Source organism: Macaca nemestrina, chromosome 12, assembly GCF_043159975.1.
Source record: "Macaca nemestrina isolate mMacNem1 chromosome 12, mMacNem.hap1, whole genome shotgun sequence".
Taxonomy (NCBI): Eukaryota; Metazoa; Chordata; class Mammalia; order Primates; family Cercopithecidae; genus Macaca; species Macaca nemestrina.
This window is the reverse complement of record NC_092136.1, coordinates 71469555-71486871: the sequence shown is the minus strand read 5'-3', so window position 1 is coordinate 71486871 and position 17317 is coordinate 71469555. Positions and strand designations below refer to the sequence as shown.

General features: G+C 42.7%; 1 protein-coding gene across 5 annotated transcripts in view; it reads left to right on the top strand.

Annotated features, from left to right (window-relative positions):
- LOC105468702 (ClpB family mitochondrial disaggregase) overlaps positions 1-17317 on the top strand; it is a 148439-nt gene that overhangs the window by 47770 nt on the left and 83352 nt on the right. For all 5 annotated transcript variants that reach the window (XM_011718943.3, XM_011718940.2, XM_011718939.3 and 2 more), the window contains one exon: positions 13225-13328. In XM_011718943.3, coding sequence (XP_011717245.2) covers positions 13225-13328 — 104 coding nt within the window. The remainder of the gene's footprint in view (positions 1-13224; positions 13329-17317) is intronic.

Genomic DNA, 17317 nt, shown 5'->3' with positions numbered 1-17317 from the left:
TCTGATCATCCCAGATTTTACAGCCAGTTTTCTTGACTTCTGTGCCATACTACTTCTCTATCAGACATTGTTTTGCAGTGCTTTCAATTAGTTTGCCTATCTGTATCTGCCTTATTATACCCTCTTGGCTTTAAATGTTCTGGGAAATAGGAAGACTGACTAATGCCAATCTTAATGCAAATTGTGTATAAACTGAGAGTAAATAGTCTCCAAATGAGAACCCGACAGACTCTTCTATGAATTAAATATATGAGTTTTAGACAGATTTTAGCTGCTTAGAGACCCTTCTCATTTCTCATTGAAATCTTAATTCATATTCTGGATAAATTACCTTTGAAGATAATTTAAAAAGTTATTTTAGGTAAGGTGAGTAGGCATAGAAGACTCACTTAACTATATTAAGTCACATATAGAAGAACCACTGCTACGTAGGAGATAGAGTCTGGTTTTGGGCTTACCTGTAAGGACTGTATCTTTGTGTGCATGGAAGTTGGTGGAATTTATTCATTCATTCAGCAAGTCATTGAATCAGGTACTGTGCCTGTTGAAGGTAATGAAATTCAAACCAAATGGTACGTGGGAAACCATCAACATTACTGGTTACAAATACTAAAAAACTAACCAGGAAGTGAAAACAAACTATAGTTTGGCTTTTTAATAGTTATGATAAGTAATTAGTTTGAAATGCTTACCACTTCTGCTTGCAGAAGCATTAGCAGTTTTGAAGGTTAGTAAGCAAAAGATAGACACCCTAAGAGAAAGATGGGCAAAGGACCTTAATAAGGGATTTGTGAAGAAGAAGCACAACTGACTGCTAAACATATTTTTTAAAAAATTCATCCTCACTAGTAATCAAGAAATGCAAACTGAAAGAGCAGTGTGATTCCATTTTCTGTTTTCCAGATTGACACATTTCTGGAAAAAAAGAAAAAAAACACTCTATTTTGGTAAAGGAAGGCACAGCAGTTACTCTCATACAGCATACTTTGCTAGTGAAAATAAAAATTAATACAATCTTTTTGCAAAACAACTTCATAATATTTATAAAACCCTTAAAATGCTTATACTTTTTGAAGTAAATTTTATCTCATATGAATTTATCCAAAGGAAATAATCAGAAATATTATGTTATTAATATTTAAAACAATCTTGTTTTATAATAGGGATTGCTTAAATCAAGCATGGAATAGTCTTATAGTGGAATACTGTATAGCCATTTAAAACATTGTGGGTTTTTTTGTTGTTGTTTGAGATGGAGTCTTGCTGTGTTGCCCAGGCTCGATGCAGTGGCGCAATCTCGGCTCACTGCATCCTCCGCCTCCCGGATTCAAGCGATTCTCCTGCCTTAGCCTCCCGAGTAGCTGGGATTACAGACAGACACCACCATGCCTGGTTAATTTTTGTATTTTTAGTAGAGACAGGGTTTCACCTTGTTGGCCAGGCTGGTCTCGAACTCCTGACCTCAGGTGATCTGTCTACCTTGGCCTCCCAAAGTGCTGGGATTATAAGCATGAGCTACTGTACCCTGCCAGTAAAACAATGGAATAGACATATAATACATGAAAGGATTTATGTGCGTTCAGAGAGAAAGTTTGTACATGATCCCATTTTTATAAATAAAATTATGTATATATCCATTGAAGAAACTGGAAAGATGTTATAGGTTCTAAGACCTTTTCTTCTTTTGATTATCTGTATTTTCTGTTTTTTTTTTTTTTATAGTGAACATGAGCCCTTTTTTTATTAGAAGGGAAAACAATGTATTAGTGGGAATATTACATAAATAGCAGGAAGAAGAAGGGAAGCTAACATATGGAGCCCCTGCCTCTGGTCATACTCCCTCTTCTCACACAGCCACTGGAGTGATTTTTGTAATTGCAAAGGTTTGGAAGGAAACTTACCAATCTATAAATAGTAGTTAATCTTGGAATTTGGACTAAGGAGATGCATGTAAGGGGAGACCTTTAATGTTCCCATGTGCTTGAGAAGAATGTGTGTTGTACTGCTGTTGGATGGAATGTTCTGTATAGGTCTGTTATATCCATTTAGTCTAAAGTATAGTTTAAGTCAGACATTTCCTTATTTATTTTCTTTCTGGATGACCTGTCCATTGCTGAAAGTAGGATATTGAAGTCCCTACTGTTTCTGTAGTATAGTCTATCTTTCCCTTCCCATTGATTAATAGTTGCTTTATATATTTAGGTACTGTGATGTTAGGTGCATATGTATTTACAATTGTTATAGTCTCTTGATTAATTGACCCTTTTATTATTATATTATGACCTTCTTTGTCTCTTTATACAGTTTTGACTTAAAGTCTATTTTATTCCATATGAATCCTGGTACTTCTGCTCTCTTTTGGTTCCCATTTGCATGCGATATTTTTTTCCATTCCTTCATGTTCAATCTGTGTGTGTCCTTATAGGTAAAGTGAGTCTCTTGTAGGTAACATACAGTTGGGTCTTCCTCTTTTTAATCCATTTACATTTTAATGTCTTTAGGCAATTATTGATTAATTGTCTTTAGGCAATTATTGCCTTTAGGCAATTATTGATAAGTGAGGACTAACTTCTGACATTTTATTGTTTTCTGGTTGTTTTATAGATCCATCGTTCCTCTCTTCCTCTCTTGCTGTCTTCCTTTGTGATTAGGTGATTTTCTTTCTTTTTTTTTTTATTATACTTTATGTTCTAGGGTATATGTGCATAACGTGCAGGTTTGTTACATATATATACATGTGCCATGTTGGTGTGCTGTACCCATTAACTCGTCATTTACATTAAGTATATCTCCTAATGCTATGCCCCCACCCCACAACAGGCCCCGGTGTGTGATGTTCCCCTTCCTGTGTCCAAGTGTTCTCATTGTTCAATTCCCACCTATGAGTGAGAACATGCGGTGTTTGGTTTTCTGTTCTTGCGATAGTTTGCTGAGAATGATGGTTTCCAGCTGCATCCATGTCCCTACAAAAGACATGAACTCATCCTTTTTTATGGCTGCATAGTATTCCATGGTGTATAGGTGCCACATTTTCTTAATCCAGTCTGTCATTGATGGACATTTGGGTTGGCTCCAAGTCTTTGCCATTGTGAATAGTGCCGCAGTAAACATACATGTGCATGTGTCTTTATAGCAGCATGATTTATAATCCTTTGGGTATTATAAATCCTTTGGGTATTATAACCCAGTAATGGGATGGCTGGGTCAAATGGTATTTCTAGTTCTAGATCCTTGAGGAATTGCCACACTGTCTTCCACCATGGTTGAACAAGTTTACAGTCCCACCAACAGTATAAAAATGTTCCTATTTCTCCACATCCTCTCCAGCACTTGTTGTTTCCTGACTTTTTAATGATCACCATTCTAACTGGTGTGAGATGGTATCTCATTGTGGTTTTGATTTGCATTTCTCTGATGGCTAGTGATGGTGAGCATTTTTTCGTGTGTCTGTTGGCTGCATAAATGTCTTCTTTTGAGAAGTGTCTGTTCATATCCCTTGCCCACTTTTTGATGGGGTTGTTTATTTTTTTCTTGTGAATTTGTTTGAGTTCTTTGTAGGTTCTGGATATTAGCCCTTTGTCAGATGAGTAGATTGCAAAAATATTCTCCCATTCTGTAGGTTGCCTGTTCACTCTGATGGTAGTTTCTTTTGCTGTGCAGAAGCTCTTTAGTTTAATTAGATCCCATTTGTCAATTTTGGCTTTTGTTGCCATTGCTTTTGGTGTTTTAGACATGAAGTCCTTGCCCATGCCTATGTCCTGAATGGTATTGCCTAGGTTTTCTTCTAGGGTTTTTATCTAATATTTAAGTCTCTAATTCATCTTGAATTAATTTTTATATAAGGTGTAAGGAAGGGATCCAGTTTCAGCTTTCTACTTATAGCTAGCCAGTTTTCCCAGCACCATTTGTTGAATAGGGAATCCTTTCCCCATTTCTTGTTTGTGTCAGGTTTGTCAAAGATCAGATGGTTGTAGATGTGTGGTACTATTTCTGAGGGCTCTGTTCTGTTCCATTGGTCTATATCTCTGTTTTGGTACCAGTACCATGCTGTTTTGGTTACTGTATGTACTATACTGTAGTATAGTTTGAAGTCAGACAGTGTAATGCTTCCAGCTTTGTTCTTTTTGCTTAGGATTGTCTTGGCAATGTGGGCTCTTTTTTGGTTCCATATGAGCTTTAAAGTAGTTTTTTCCAATTCCGTGAAGAAAGTCATTGGTAGCTTGATGGGAATGGCATTGAATCTATAAATTACCTTGGACAGTATGGCTATTTTCATGATATTGATTCTTCCTATCCATGAACATGGAATGTTCTTCCATTTGTTTGTGTTCTCTTTTATTTCATTGAGCAGTGGTTTGTAGTTCTCCTTGAAGAGGTCCTTTACATCCCTTGTAAGTTGGATTCCTAGGTATTCTCTTTGAATCTATTGTGAATGGGAGTTCATTCATGATTTGGCTCTCTGTTTGTCTGTTATTGGTATATAAGAATGCTTGTGATTTTTGCACATTGATTTTGTATCCTGAGACTTTGCTGAAGTTGCTTATCAGCTTAAGGGGATTTTGGGCTGAGACGATGGGGTTTTCTAAATATACAATCATGTCATCTGCAAACAGGGACAATTTGACTTCCTCTTTTCCTAACTGAATACCTTTTATTTCTTTCTCTTGCCTGATTGCCCTGGCCAGAACTTCCAACACTATGTTGAATAGGAGTGGTGAGAGAGGGCATCCCTGTCTTGTGCCAGTTTTCAAGGGGAATGCTTCCAGTTTTTGCCCATTCATTGTGATACTGGCTGTGGGTTTGTCATAAATAGCTCTTACTATTTTGAGATACGTTCCATCAATACCGAATTTATTGAAAGTTTTTAGTATGAAGGGCTGTTGAATTTTGTCAAAAGTCTTTTCTGCATCTGTTGAGATAATCATGTGGTTTTTGTCTTTGGTTCTGTTTATATGCTGGATTACATTTATTGTTTTGTGTATATTGAACCAGCCTTGCATCCCAGGGATGAAGCCCACTTGATCATGGTGGATAAGCTTTTTGATGTGCTGCTGGATTCGGTTTGCCAGTATTTTACTGAGGATTTTTGCATCAGTGTTCATCAGGGATATTGGTCCACAATTCTCCTTTTTTGTTGTGTCTCTGCCAGGCTTTGGTATCAGGATGATGTTGGCCTCATAAAATGAGTTAGGGAGGATTCCCTCTTTTTCTGTTGATTGGAATAGTTTCAGAAGGAATGGTACCAACTCCTCCTTGTACCTCTGGTGAATTCGTCTGGTCCTGGACCTTTTTTAGTTGGTAGGCTATTAATTATTGCCTCAATTTCAGAACCTGTTACTGGTCTATTCAGGGATTCAACTTCTCCTGGTTTAGTCTTGGGAGAGTGTATGTGTCCAGGAATTTATTCATTTCTTCTAGGGTTTCTAGTTTATTTGCGTAGAGGTGTTTATAGTATTCTCTGATGGTAGTTTGTATTTCTGTGGGGTCGATGGTGATACCCCTTTATCATTTTTTATTGCGTCTATTTGATTCTTCTCTTTTCTCTTCTTTATTAGTCTTGCTAGTGGTCTATCGATTTTGGTGATCTGTTCAAAAAACCAGCTCCTGGATTCATTGATTTTTTTTTTTGAAGGATTTTTTGTGTCTCTAGCTCCTTCAGTTCTGCTCTGATCTTAGTTATTTCTTGCCTTCTGCTAGCTTTTGAATGTGTTTGCTCTTGCTTCTCTAGTTCTTTTAATTGTGATGTTAGGATGTCAACTTTAGATCTTTCCTGCTTTCTCTTGTGGGCACTTAGTGCTATAAATTTCCCTCTACACACTGCTTTAAATGTGTCCCAGAGATTCTGGTATGTTGTATCTTTGTTCTCATTGGTTTCAAAGAACATCTTTATTTCTGCCTTCATTTCGTTATGTACCCAGTAGGCATTCAGAAGCAAGTTGTTCAGTTTCCATGTAGTTGAGTGGTTTTGATTTAGTTTCTTAATCCTGAGTTCTAGTTTGATTGCACTGTGGTCTGAGAGACAGTTTGTTATAATTTCTGTTCTCTTACATTTGCTGAGGAGTGCTTTACTTCCAACTATGTGGTCAATTTTGGAATAAGTGTGATGTGGTGCTCAGAAGAGTGTATATTCTGTTGATTTGGGGTGGAGAGTTCTGTAGATGTCTATTAGGTCCAGTTGGTGCAGAATTGAGTTCAATTCCTGGTTATCCTTGTTAACTTTCTGTCTCGATGATCTGTCTAATGTTGACAGGGGGTGTTAAAGTCTCCCATTATTATCGTTTGGGAGTCTAAGTCTCTTTGTAAGTCTCTAAGGAATTGCTTTATGCATCTGGGTGCTCCTGTATTGAGTGCATATATATTTAGGATAGTTAGCTCTTCTTGTTGAATTGATCCCTTTACCATTATGTAATGGCCTTCTTTGTCTCTTTTGATCTTTGTTGGTTTAAAGTCTGTGTTATCAGAGACTAGGATTGCATCCCCTGCATTTTTTTTGTTTTCCATTTGCTTGGTAGATCTTCCTCCATCCCTTTATTTTGAGCCTATGTGTGTCTTTGCACATGAGATGGGTCTCCTGGATACTGCAAACTGATGGGTCTTGACTCTTTATCCAATTTGCCAGTCTGTGTCTTTTAATTGGAGCATTTAGCCCGTTTACATTTAAGGTTAATATTGTTATGTGTGAACTTGATCCTGTCATTATGATGTTAGCTAGTTATTTTGCTCGTTAGTTGATGCAGTTTCTTCCTAGCCTCGATGGTCTTTACATTTTGGCATGTTTTTGCAGTGGCTGGTCCCGGTTGTTCCTTTCCATGTTTAGGGCTTCCTTCAGGAGCTCACGTAGGGCAGGCCTGGTGGTGACAAAATCTCTCAGCATTTGCTTGTCTGTAAAGGATTTTATTTCTCCTTCACTTGTGAAACTTAGTTTGGCTGGATATGAAATTCCGGTTGAAAATTCTTTTCTTTAAGAATGTTGAATATTGGCCCCCACTCTCTTCTGGCTTGTAGAGTTTCTGCCGAGAGATCCGCTGTTAGTCTGATGGGCTTCCCTTTGTGGGTAACCCGACCTTTCTCTCTGGCTGCCCTTAACATTTTTTCCTTCATTTCAGCTTTGGTGAATCTGACAATTATGTGTCTTGGAGCTGCTCTTCTCGAGAAGTATCTTTGTGGCGTTCTCTGTATTTCCTGAATTTGAATGTTGGCCTGCCTTGCTAGGTTGGGGAAGTTCTCCTGGATAATATTCTGCAGAGTGTTTTCCAACTTGGTTACATTCTCCCGTCACTTTCACCTACACCAATCAGACGTAGATTTAGTCTTTTCACATAGTCCCATATTTCTTGGAGGCTTTGTTCATTTCTTTTTACTTTTTTTTTTTGTTTGTTTGTTTGAGACGGAGTCTTGCTCTGTCGCCCAGGCTGGAGTGCAGTGGCCGGATCTCAGCTCACTGCAAGCTCCGCCTCCCGGGTTTCCACCATTCTCCTGCCTCAGCCTCCCGAGTAGCTGGGACTACAGGCGCCCGCCACCTCGCCCGGCTAGTTTTTTGTATTTTTTAGTAGAGACGGGGTTTCACCGTGTTAGCCAGGATGGTCTCGATCTCCTGACCTCGTGATCCGCCTGTCTTGGCCTCCCAAAGTGCTGGGATTACAGGCTTGAGCCACCGCGCCCGGCCTCTTTTTACTCCTTTTTCTTTAAACTTCTCTTCTCGCTTTATTTCATTCATTTGATCTTCAGTTACTGATACCCTTTCTTCCAGTTGATCAAGTCGGTTACTGAAGCTTGTGCATTTGTCACGTAGTTCTCGTGTCATGGTTTTCATCTCTATCAGGTCTTTTAAGGACTTCCCTGCATTGGTTATTCTAGTTAGCCATTCGTCAAATCTTTTTTCAAGGTTTTTAGCTTCTTTGTGCTGGGTTCGTACTTCCTCCTTTAGCTCAGAGAAGTTTGATTGTCTGAAGCCTTCTTCTCTCAGCTCATCAAAGTCATTCCCCAAGCAGCTTTGTTCTGTTGCTGGCGAGGAACTGCATTCCTTTGGAAGGGGAGAGGCGCTCTGATTTTTAGAATTTCCAGCTTTTCTACACTGCTTTTTCCCCATCTTTGTGGTTTTATCTACCTTTGGTCTTTGATGATGGTGACATACAGATGGGGTTTTGGTGTGGATGTCCTTTCTGTTTGTTAGTTTTCCTTCTAACAGTCAGGACCCTCAGCTGCAGGTCTGTTGGAGTTTGCTTGAGGTTCAGTGCAGACCCTGTTTGCCTGGGCATCAGCAGCGGAGGCTGCAGAAAAGTGAATATTGCTGAACGGCTAATGTTGCTGTCTGATCGTTCCTCTGATAGCTTTGTCTCAGAGGTGTACCTGGCCATGTGAGGTGTGAGGTGTGAGGTGTCAGTCTGCCCCTAGTGGGGGATGTCTCCCAGTTAGGCTAATCGGGGATCAGGGACCTACTTGAGCAGGCAGTCTGTCTGTTCTTAGATCTCAGACTCCATGCTGGGAGAACCACTGCTCTCTTCAAAGCTGTCAGACAGAGACATTTACATCTGCAGAGGTTTCTGCTGCCTTTTGTTTGCCTATGCCCTGTCCCCAGAGGTGGAGTCTACAGAGGCAGGCAGGCCTCCTTGAGCTGCAGTGGGCTCCACCCAGTTCGAGCTTCCCAGGGACTTTATTTACCTACCTAAGCCTCAGCAATGGCAGGCCCCCCTCCCCCAGCCTTGCTGCTGCCTTGCAGTTAGATCTCAGACTGCTGTGCTAGCAATAAAGGAGGCTCCATGGGCATGGGACCCTCTGAGCCAGGCGCAGGATATAATCTCCTGGTGTGCCGTTTGCTAAGACCCTTTGTAAAGCACAGTATTAGGGTGGGAGTGACCCGATTTTCCAGGTGTTGTGTGTCACGGTTTCCCTTGTCTAGGAAAGGGAATTCCCTTCTCCCTTGTGCTTCCTGGTTGAGGCGGTGCCTTGGGCTCTCGCTTGTTGGGCTGCACCCACTGTCCTGCACCCACTGTCTGACACTCCCCAGTGAGATGAATCTGGTACCTCAGTTGGAAATGTAGAAATCACCCGTCTTCTGTGTCACTCACGCTGGGAGCTGGAGGCTGGAGCTCTTCCTATTCAGCCGTCTTGGAACTGCCCCCTATTAGGTGATTTTCTTTAGTAGTATACTTATATTCCTTACTTTTTACCTTTTATGAATCTACTTTAGGCTTTGCTTTGTGGTTACTTTACACTTATTCCACACCCGCCACAAACATATTCTGTATTTTTAGTGTCACAATTTACATATTTTGTATTATATATCCCTTAACAAATTATTGTAGCTATTATTATTTTTAGCAGTTTTGTATTTTGACCTTAATACTAAAGATAAAAGTGATTTACTTACCACCATTTACAGTATCATGGTATTCTGAATTTGACTATGTGCTTACCATTACCAGTGAGGTTTATCGGGTGTTTTGTTTGTTTGTTTTGAGATAGAGTCTCATTCTGTCACCCAGGCTGGAGTGCAGTGGTTGATCTTAGCTCACTACAATCTCTGCCCCCCAAGCTCAAGTGATTTTCCTACCTCAGCCTCCCAAGTAGCTGAGACTACTGGCATGTAACACCATGCCTGGCTAATGTTTGTATTTGTCTGTTTTTGGTGGAGATGGGGTTTCAGCATGTTTCTTTTTTTTTTTTTTTTTTTTTGAGTTGGAGTCTTGCTCTGTCGCCCAGGCTGGAGTGCAGTGGCCGGATCTCAGCTCACTGCAAGCTCCGCCTCCCGGGTTTACGCCATTCTCCTGCCTCAGCCTCCCGAGTAGCTGGGACTACAGGCGCCCGCCACCTCGCCCGGCTAGTTTTTTGTATTTTTTTTTTAGTAGAGACAGGGTTTCACCGGGTTAGCCAGGATGGTCTCGATCTCCTGACCTTGTGTTCCGCCCGTCTCGGCCTCCCAAAGTGCTGGGATTACAGGCTTGAGCCACCGCGCCCGGCCAATTTCAGCATGTTTCTAAGGCTTCCAGTGAGTTTTATACTTTCGTGTTTTTGTGTTGCTAATTAGCATCCTTTTCTTTCAACATGAAGCACTCTCTTTAGCATTTCTTGTAAATTTATCACCATCAGACCTGTCTAAGAAATATAAGACAGGTCTCGTGGTGATAAACTCCCTTGGCTTTTATTTCTCTGGGAAAGTCTTTATCTTTCCTTGATTTCTGAAGAATAGTTTTGCTGGGTATAGTCTTCTTAGTTGACAGGGTTTTTTTTCATTCAACATTTTGAATTTATCATCCTGTTCTCTCCTGGTCTATAAGATTTATAATGTGAAATCCACTGTCAGCCTTATTGGAAGTCCCTTATATATTACTTGCTTTTTTGCACTCACTGCTTTCACAATCCTTCTTTGTCTTTAATTTTTGATAGTTTGATTATAATATGTCTTGGTGTAGTCTTATTTGGACTGAATCTTATTGGAAGCCATTTGTCTTCCTATTTTCAAATAGCTCATTTTTGAGTTCACATATTCTGTCTTCTGCTTTTCAGTTCTGCTGTTGATGCTCTATATTGCAGTTTCATTTGATTCATTATATTTTTCAGCTCCAGGATTTCTTTTGATGTTTTTTAAAAACATAATTTCAATCTCTTAAATTTGTTTGGAATATTTATTGTTTTCCTGATTTTGTTAAATTGTTTCTCTATATTTTCTTAATGTTTGCTAAACTTTCTTAAAACAATTATTTTGAATTATTTGTGAAGCAGGTCATGAATATCCATTTCTTTAGGGTTGGTTACTGGTCCTTCATTTTGTTCTTTGGGTGGGATCAAGTTTCCCTGATTGTTCTTGATTCTTGTGGCCATGCTTTGGTATCTGAACATGTGAAAAAGTAGGGACTTACTCCAGTCTTTGCAGATTGGCTTTGTCTGGGAAAGCCCTTCATCATTCAGCCTGTCCAGAGATTCGGGACAGGCTGTCTTGTGTGGTTCATGAATGAGCTTGGTGCTAGAGTCCTCAGGCAGGCTGGCCTGGTGCATAGGTCAGCAGGTGAGCTGACCCGGTGCCTGGGTCCTTAGGGTTGAGCTTGGAGCCTGGTGCCATTGGAGTGGACCTGTTGATTGGGACCACAGGGGTGGGCCTAGAGCCTGTATCTGTGGGGGCCAGCCTGAAGCCTAAGTACACAGGGACTGACCTTGTGATGGGATAGGCCTTGAGCCTGAATCTGCAGGGAATGGTTAGTCATTGGGATTGACCTGGCACCTGTGTGCAAGTTGATGGGCCTGGAGCCTGAGTCCACAGGGGTTGGTCTGGTATTGGAGCAGACCTGGAGCCTTAGTTTATGGGGATTGGGCCAGGGCCCTGGGTCCACAAGGGCTGGCCTGGAATGTGGGTATATAGGGATGGTCCTGGAGTCTCAGTCCATGGGGGCCAAGCTGTTACTGGCATCTCTCGGAGTGGGTCTGGACCTCAGATCTGCTGGAGCAGGCCTAGACTTTGGTTTCACTGAAGTCTGTGGCATGGGACTGGCCTGGAGCCTGGGCTGGCCTGTTCCTGGGCAGGCATGGAGCCTGGGTCTGTGGGTGATGGTCTAGAACCTGGATATGCAGTACTGCCCCAGAGGGTGTAGGTCTGTGAGGGCTAGCCTGGGTACTAGGGCAATGAGGGTCAGCCTGTGACCTGGGTCCACGGGGGCTATCCTGGAGTCTGGATTTGTGGGAGCCAGCTCAGTACTGGGTCTACTGGGATGGGCCTTGGGGCTGCTAGAGCTGGCCTGAAATGTGGGGCCATAGGGACTGGTGTGAAACCGAGCAGGCCTAGAGCCTGTGTCTGCAGGTGCTGGCCCAGTGCCTGAGGCCAGGGGTACTGACCTGGTGCTAGGGCAGGCCTAAAGCTCTGGGCTGTGTGGACTAACTTGGCTGTGAGCTGGGCTGGAGCCTGGGGCGGACCTGGAGGCTGGGTCTGCTGGTATAGGCCTGATAACTAAGGCTGTCAGGCCAACCTGGTGCTAGGGCAGACCTGAAGCCTGGATTCATGCCCCAGCCAGTTCTGGGGGAAGTCTAGAGCCCTGGGCCACCAAGGCTACCCTGGCTCTAGGATGGGCCTGGAGATTGAATCTGCAAGGCGGGCCTGAAGCCTGAGACTGTAGGAGCTGGGCTCCTGTTAGGGTGGGCCCAGAGCCCATGACTGCTGGGGCTGGCCTGGCACTAGGGCCAGAGTCTGGGGCTGCTAAGGTCGTTCTGGCTAGGAGGCAGATCTGGAGCCTGGGGCTGTGGGGTATGTCCTGGCACCAGGGAGGCTAGAGGCTTAGTCTGAGGGTAACCACCAGGAGTTTGGGAGCCTTCCAGGCACTGAGTTTTACTGGGGTGGGCCTGGATTCAGGGTCTAAGGCAAAGTCCAGCCCTCACTTCCCTCTCCTGCCCCCATGAGTGTAACTCTCTCCATGTGTACCGCCTGGAGTTGGGGGAGGGGTGATATGGGTAAGGGGAAACTGTCTTCCTACTCTCTGTAGGTAACCTTTTCTTTACCCCTGTGCTATGCCCAGCTGCTGTAATCTCTCATTTGGTTTACTTAGCTCTTGTGAAGGTATTTTTGCCTGTGGATAATTGTTCAAATTGATGTTTCTGCTGGGGAGCAAGTGCTGGGGAGTCCTGTTCTGCCATCTTGCTGATGCCGTAAGGGTTTTCTTGATCTTGTTTCTTGTTCTGCTGCACGTTTCTCCTGTAGTAACCTTTATCACACTTTGAGCTGTAACTTTATACTTAATTATTGGTTTTCTCAGCAGACTGGCCCTAGCTCCTTGAGGTCACAGACCTCAGCAGCTGGAACAGGGACTAGAACATGGTAGGCATTTGATAAGTAATTGTTGGATAAACAGTTTGTATTTTATAATTGTGGAAACTGGGCCTTAGAAAGGTGTTAAGTAACTTGTCCCAAGGTTCTCAGCTGGTAAGTTTCAGAGGCTGCTGCCTTTTTTTTTTTTTTAATGAAGTTTCACTGTGTTGCCCAAACTGGTCTTGAACTCCTGGACTCAAGTAATACTCCCGTCTTGGCCTCCCAAAGTGCTGGGATTACAGTCATTATTCACTGCATCCAGCTAAGATTTCCTATCGCTGCCTTTCCTATCCTTGTCTTTTACACTCCCAGAGTTCATGGGTTTTTTTCCACTGTATCACTCACATGAGTCCCCAAACATGCTTCCAGATCTGGGTCTGTACCTCCTGGGCCTTTCTTGCTTTTGACACTTCTGTCTTTGTGCTTTCTTCTAGTGTGGTCCAGGTCCTGCTTGCTGCCGGGGCTGATCCAAACCTTGGAGATGATTTCAGCAGTGTTTACAAGACCGCCAAGGAACAGGGAATCCATTCTTTGGAAGGTAAGTGTGGGCTGTCCTGCTTCTCTGAGAGCTCTCCTCTTGTGTCTTTCATGCAGTCTTGCTCTGTGGTGTCAGCTCTACCAGCAACTCAGAGTGAAAGCCTGCATGTTCTTTACCTCTGTGGACTCATGAAGAACTCAAAGGGCTCGGAACAGCTGCTTTTCACAGTCCCTTGGCTCTAACTTTATGTCACTTTAAAGTTACATGGGGAAAGAAATAGAGGCCTGATTTCATGACCTAATTGGGGATAGGAAGTACATTTCAACTGATGTTTTCCTGAAAGTGCTTCAGCCTGTAGAGCTGCAGATGAGTGGACAACGGAGCACCTTTCAGTAAAATAATTAAGGCAACTGCGTGGAATGTGGATTTGTTCCTCTCCTATTTCCTGCAGACTTACCTTGCCCCATTCCTGCCCCAGAACTAGACAACAGCCTTACTGGATTCCTCAGCCTCAGAATTCCCTAAATAATACTATTCTGAATACTGCTTTTCCTCCCTCGTAAACGTAAAATGCAATCCTGCCTCTGGGACTATCCCCTCAGCTTGCTCTATGATCTAGGACAAATAGTGGACCTTCTCTGTGCCTTGATGTCTATCCTTATAAAATGAGGTCATCATCAGTGCCTTCTCTGGGATGTCTGGGATGTTGTGTTGGTGGTGGTTTGAACTTCAGAATGAAGAGGCTGTGGGGTGAGTCTTGGAGACTGAATGTGCAAGGTGGATGTTTGAGTTTGCACTAGGGCTTGATCATGTGTCTGTTAGAGGGTACCTCAGCAAGTCAGTCTATGTTGTGTCTGGTGAGTACTTCATCCAAAGTGGGGTTGGAAAAAAAGCTGGTTGCTTTGGCTGCAGTCAGAAATGAGTATTTTACATTTGAGCTTTTGTTTATCCAGACTGTCCCCACTGCTTTCCCCTTGTCCTGGACCATTCACAGAGGCTGAGATCCCTCTGAGATTGCCAGCAATGGGGTGGCTGAGCAGTGGCTGCTTTAGTGTTAGCAGTGATGCCAGGAGGACAGACAGCCTCTCTGACTACCCAAGAGCCAGAACATTGACCTAGGGGGAAGTTCAGCCAAGGGGAGCAGTGTGCTCAGCCTTCAGAGCTGTAAGGCCGCGAGACTGACATGGTATGTGGTAACTCAGAGTAGCGGTGTTGTTGCTGCCCCAGGGAGAAGGTTTCTCAAATCAGTGGCATGAGAGGAGTATCCAAGAGCATTAAGGCATTGCTGCCCAGGTAAAGTGTGAAGTTACCCTCTTCCTTCCCTTTCACCTCTCTAAACCTAGTCCTTCTCTTAAGGCTCCATTGCTAACGCTAGATCCTCCACAAAGGCTTCCCTGTCCTTGACAATAGTTGCAACCTGCCCTCAGCTGCTCTTTTGAATGTTCTCTAGATCTTGGCCTTTTGTATGGTTATTTGAACTCTCATCTACCCATATGTCCTTTCTTTCCTCCTCATGTGCAGGCCACAATCTTTGTGTCCTTGGATTCCCCACTGAGCTGGAGGAATTGTGTTTATGTTTTAAACAGAGAATTTCATGAGTACCCCCTTGCCCTCTATTTGCAGCCTGATATGTGGGGACTCAGCTTATGGGCTATCCTGTTCTCATTCAGGCGCAGCATTGCAGTGCTCAGCTCTGTCTTCAGTTTAGGTGCTGATATGGTTTGGCTGTGTCTCTATTCACATCTCAACTTGAATTGTATCTCCCAGAATTCCCATGTGTTGTGGGAGGGACCTAGTGGGAGGTAATTGAAACATGGGGGCCAGTCTTTCCCATGCTATTCTTGTGATAGTGAATAAGTCTCTTGAGATCTGATGGGTTTGTTAGGGGTTTCCCCCTTTTGCTTCATCCTCATTTTTCTCCTGCCGCTGCCATGTAAGAAGTGCCTTTTACCTTCTGCCATGATTCTGAGGCCTCCCCGGCCATGTAGGACTGTAAGTCCAATTAAACCTCTTTTTGTTCCCAGTTTCAGGTATGTCTTTATCAGCAGTGTGAAAATGAACTAATATAGGTGCTCTCACCAAAAAGCAAAGTGGAGCATTTGTTGAGAGGGCAGGGCCAGGTAGACAGGAGGGGGTTCTTTTGAGTGCCTTCTCATCTGCTGTCAGGATTCTAGCAGGGCTCATTAAACGTTTTTTTTTATTTCACAGAATCTCAGAGCTATGAAGCCATCTATCTAGTCCAACTTCTGCTGTCACACTGGTCTCCACGATGTACATTCATGTTTTGTTTTGCTTTTTTGAGACGGAGTCTCGCTCTGTCGCCCAGGCTGGAGTGCAGTGTCGAGATCTCAGCTCACTGCAAGCTCCGCCTCCTGGGTTCACACCATTCTCCTGCCTCAGCCTACCCAGTAGCTGGGACTACAGGCGCCCACCACCACGCCTGGCTAACTTTTTGTATTTTTAGTAGAGACGGGGTTTCACTGTGTTAGCCAGGATGGTCTCGATCTCCTGGCCTCATGATTTGCTCGCCTCGGCCTCCCAAAGTGCTGGGATTACAGGCGTGAACCACCGCGCTCGGCCACATTCATGTTTTGTAGCTTTGTGTTTTAATGGTAACCTCCAGGGTGATACTCACATTCAACATTCTAGATCAGTAGTCAGCAAACTTTCTAGAAAGAGCCAGATAGTAAACATTTAAGCTTTGTGGGCCAGTTGATCTCAGTTGTGACTACTTACCTTGACCATTGTGATACAAAAGTAGCCATAAACAGTAAACAAATCTATGTGGCTATGTTTCAAGAAAACGTTATTTATAAAAACACACAGCCTGCTGGATTTGGCCCAGAGGCTGTAGTTTGCCAGCCCTGCTCCACATGATTTTTTTTTGCATTCCTAGTTCAAGGTTATATAATTTATTTTTCTTAGTTTTTTTTCTTTCTTCTTTTCTTTTCTTTTTTCTTTTCTTTTCTTTTCTTTTCTTTTTCCTGGCCAACCTCTGGATTATTTTTAACTCTTATGCCAGACAGCCTACATTGTGGGTAGGTAGGTAGATAGGGAGAGATAGACAACAAAAATATTCGAAAAGGCTATCATGTCCGCTTATGAAATAACAATTAAAATATTAACCATCTCTTCTTATTTCATATGATCTGCAAATTTAGTAGTAGGCTTTCTGTGGATTCACTTATTTATTCAAAAGTATTTATTGATCACTACCTGTGTACCAGGTAGTGTTTTAAGCACTGATGAGTTAGACAGACAAGATCCCCTGCCATCATGCTTTTACTTGGATTAAAATGTTTATAAGGACTTTATTAAATACAGAGTCCTAGAGCACATGATGAAGATAATTTTGATGCATTATTCAGCATTCTCAGGTGTAATTCTATCAACTTTCATTCTTTTCCATCCTCCGTTCCTCTGCTTTGTTCACAAAATTTTAAGAGCTTTTTCCCCAGATTTCTTGCTAAAATTAAAATGTTTCTAGCATTTGTCTTATTTTCTTGTCTAATAACCCTTTCCAGAAAAGGAAATCAGGTTATTCTGGCATGTTGATTTATTGTTCTTAGGGAACCCATACTGGTACCCAGTACTTACCCAAGTGTTTAAGAACTGGTACAAAATGCTGGGCACCGTGGTTCACGCTTGTAGTCCCAGCACTTTGGGAGGCCGAGGCAAGCAGATCACATGAGGCTAGGAGTTGAAGACCAGCCTGGCCAACATGGCAAAACCCCGTTTCTACTAAAAATACAAAATTTAGCCAGGTGTGGTGGTGCATGCCTGTAGTCCCAGCTACTCAGGAGGCTGAGGCACAAGAATCACTTGAACCCAGGAGTCAGAGGTTGTAGTGAGCTGAGATCACGCCACTGCACTCCAGCCTGGGTGACAGAGCAAGACCCTGTCTCAAAACAAAAACAAAAACAACCAACTGTTAAAAAAATAATAATAACATCCTAGAAGTTTGTCAGGAATCATTGATAAACTCACTGTGGCTTGCAAGATCTACCTCTCCACCTTTTTTTTTTTTTTCTTAATTCTAGATTACTTTT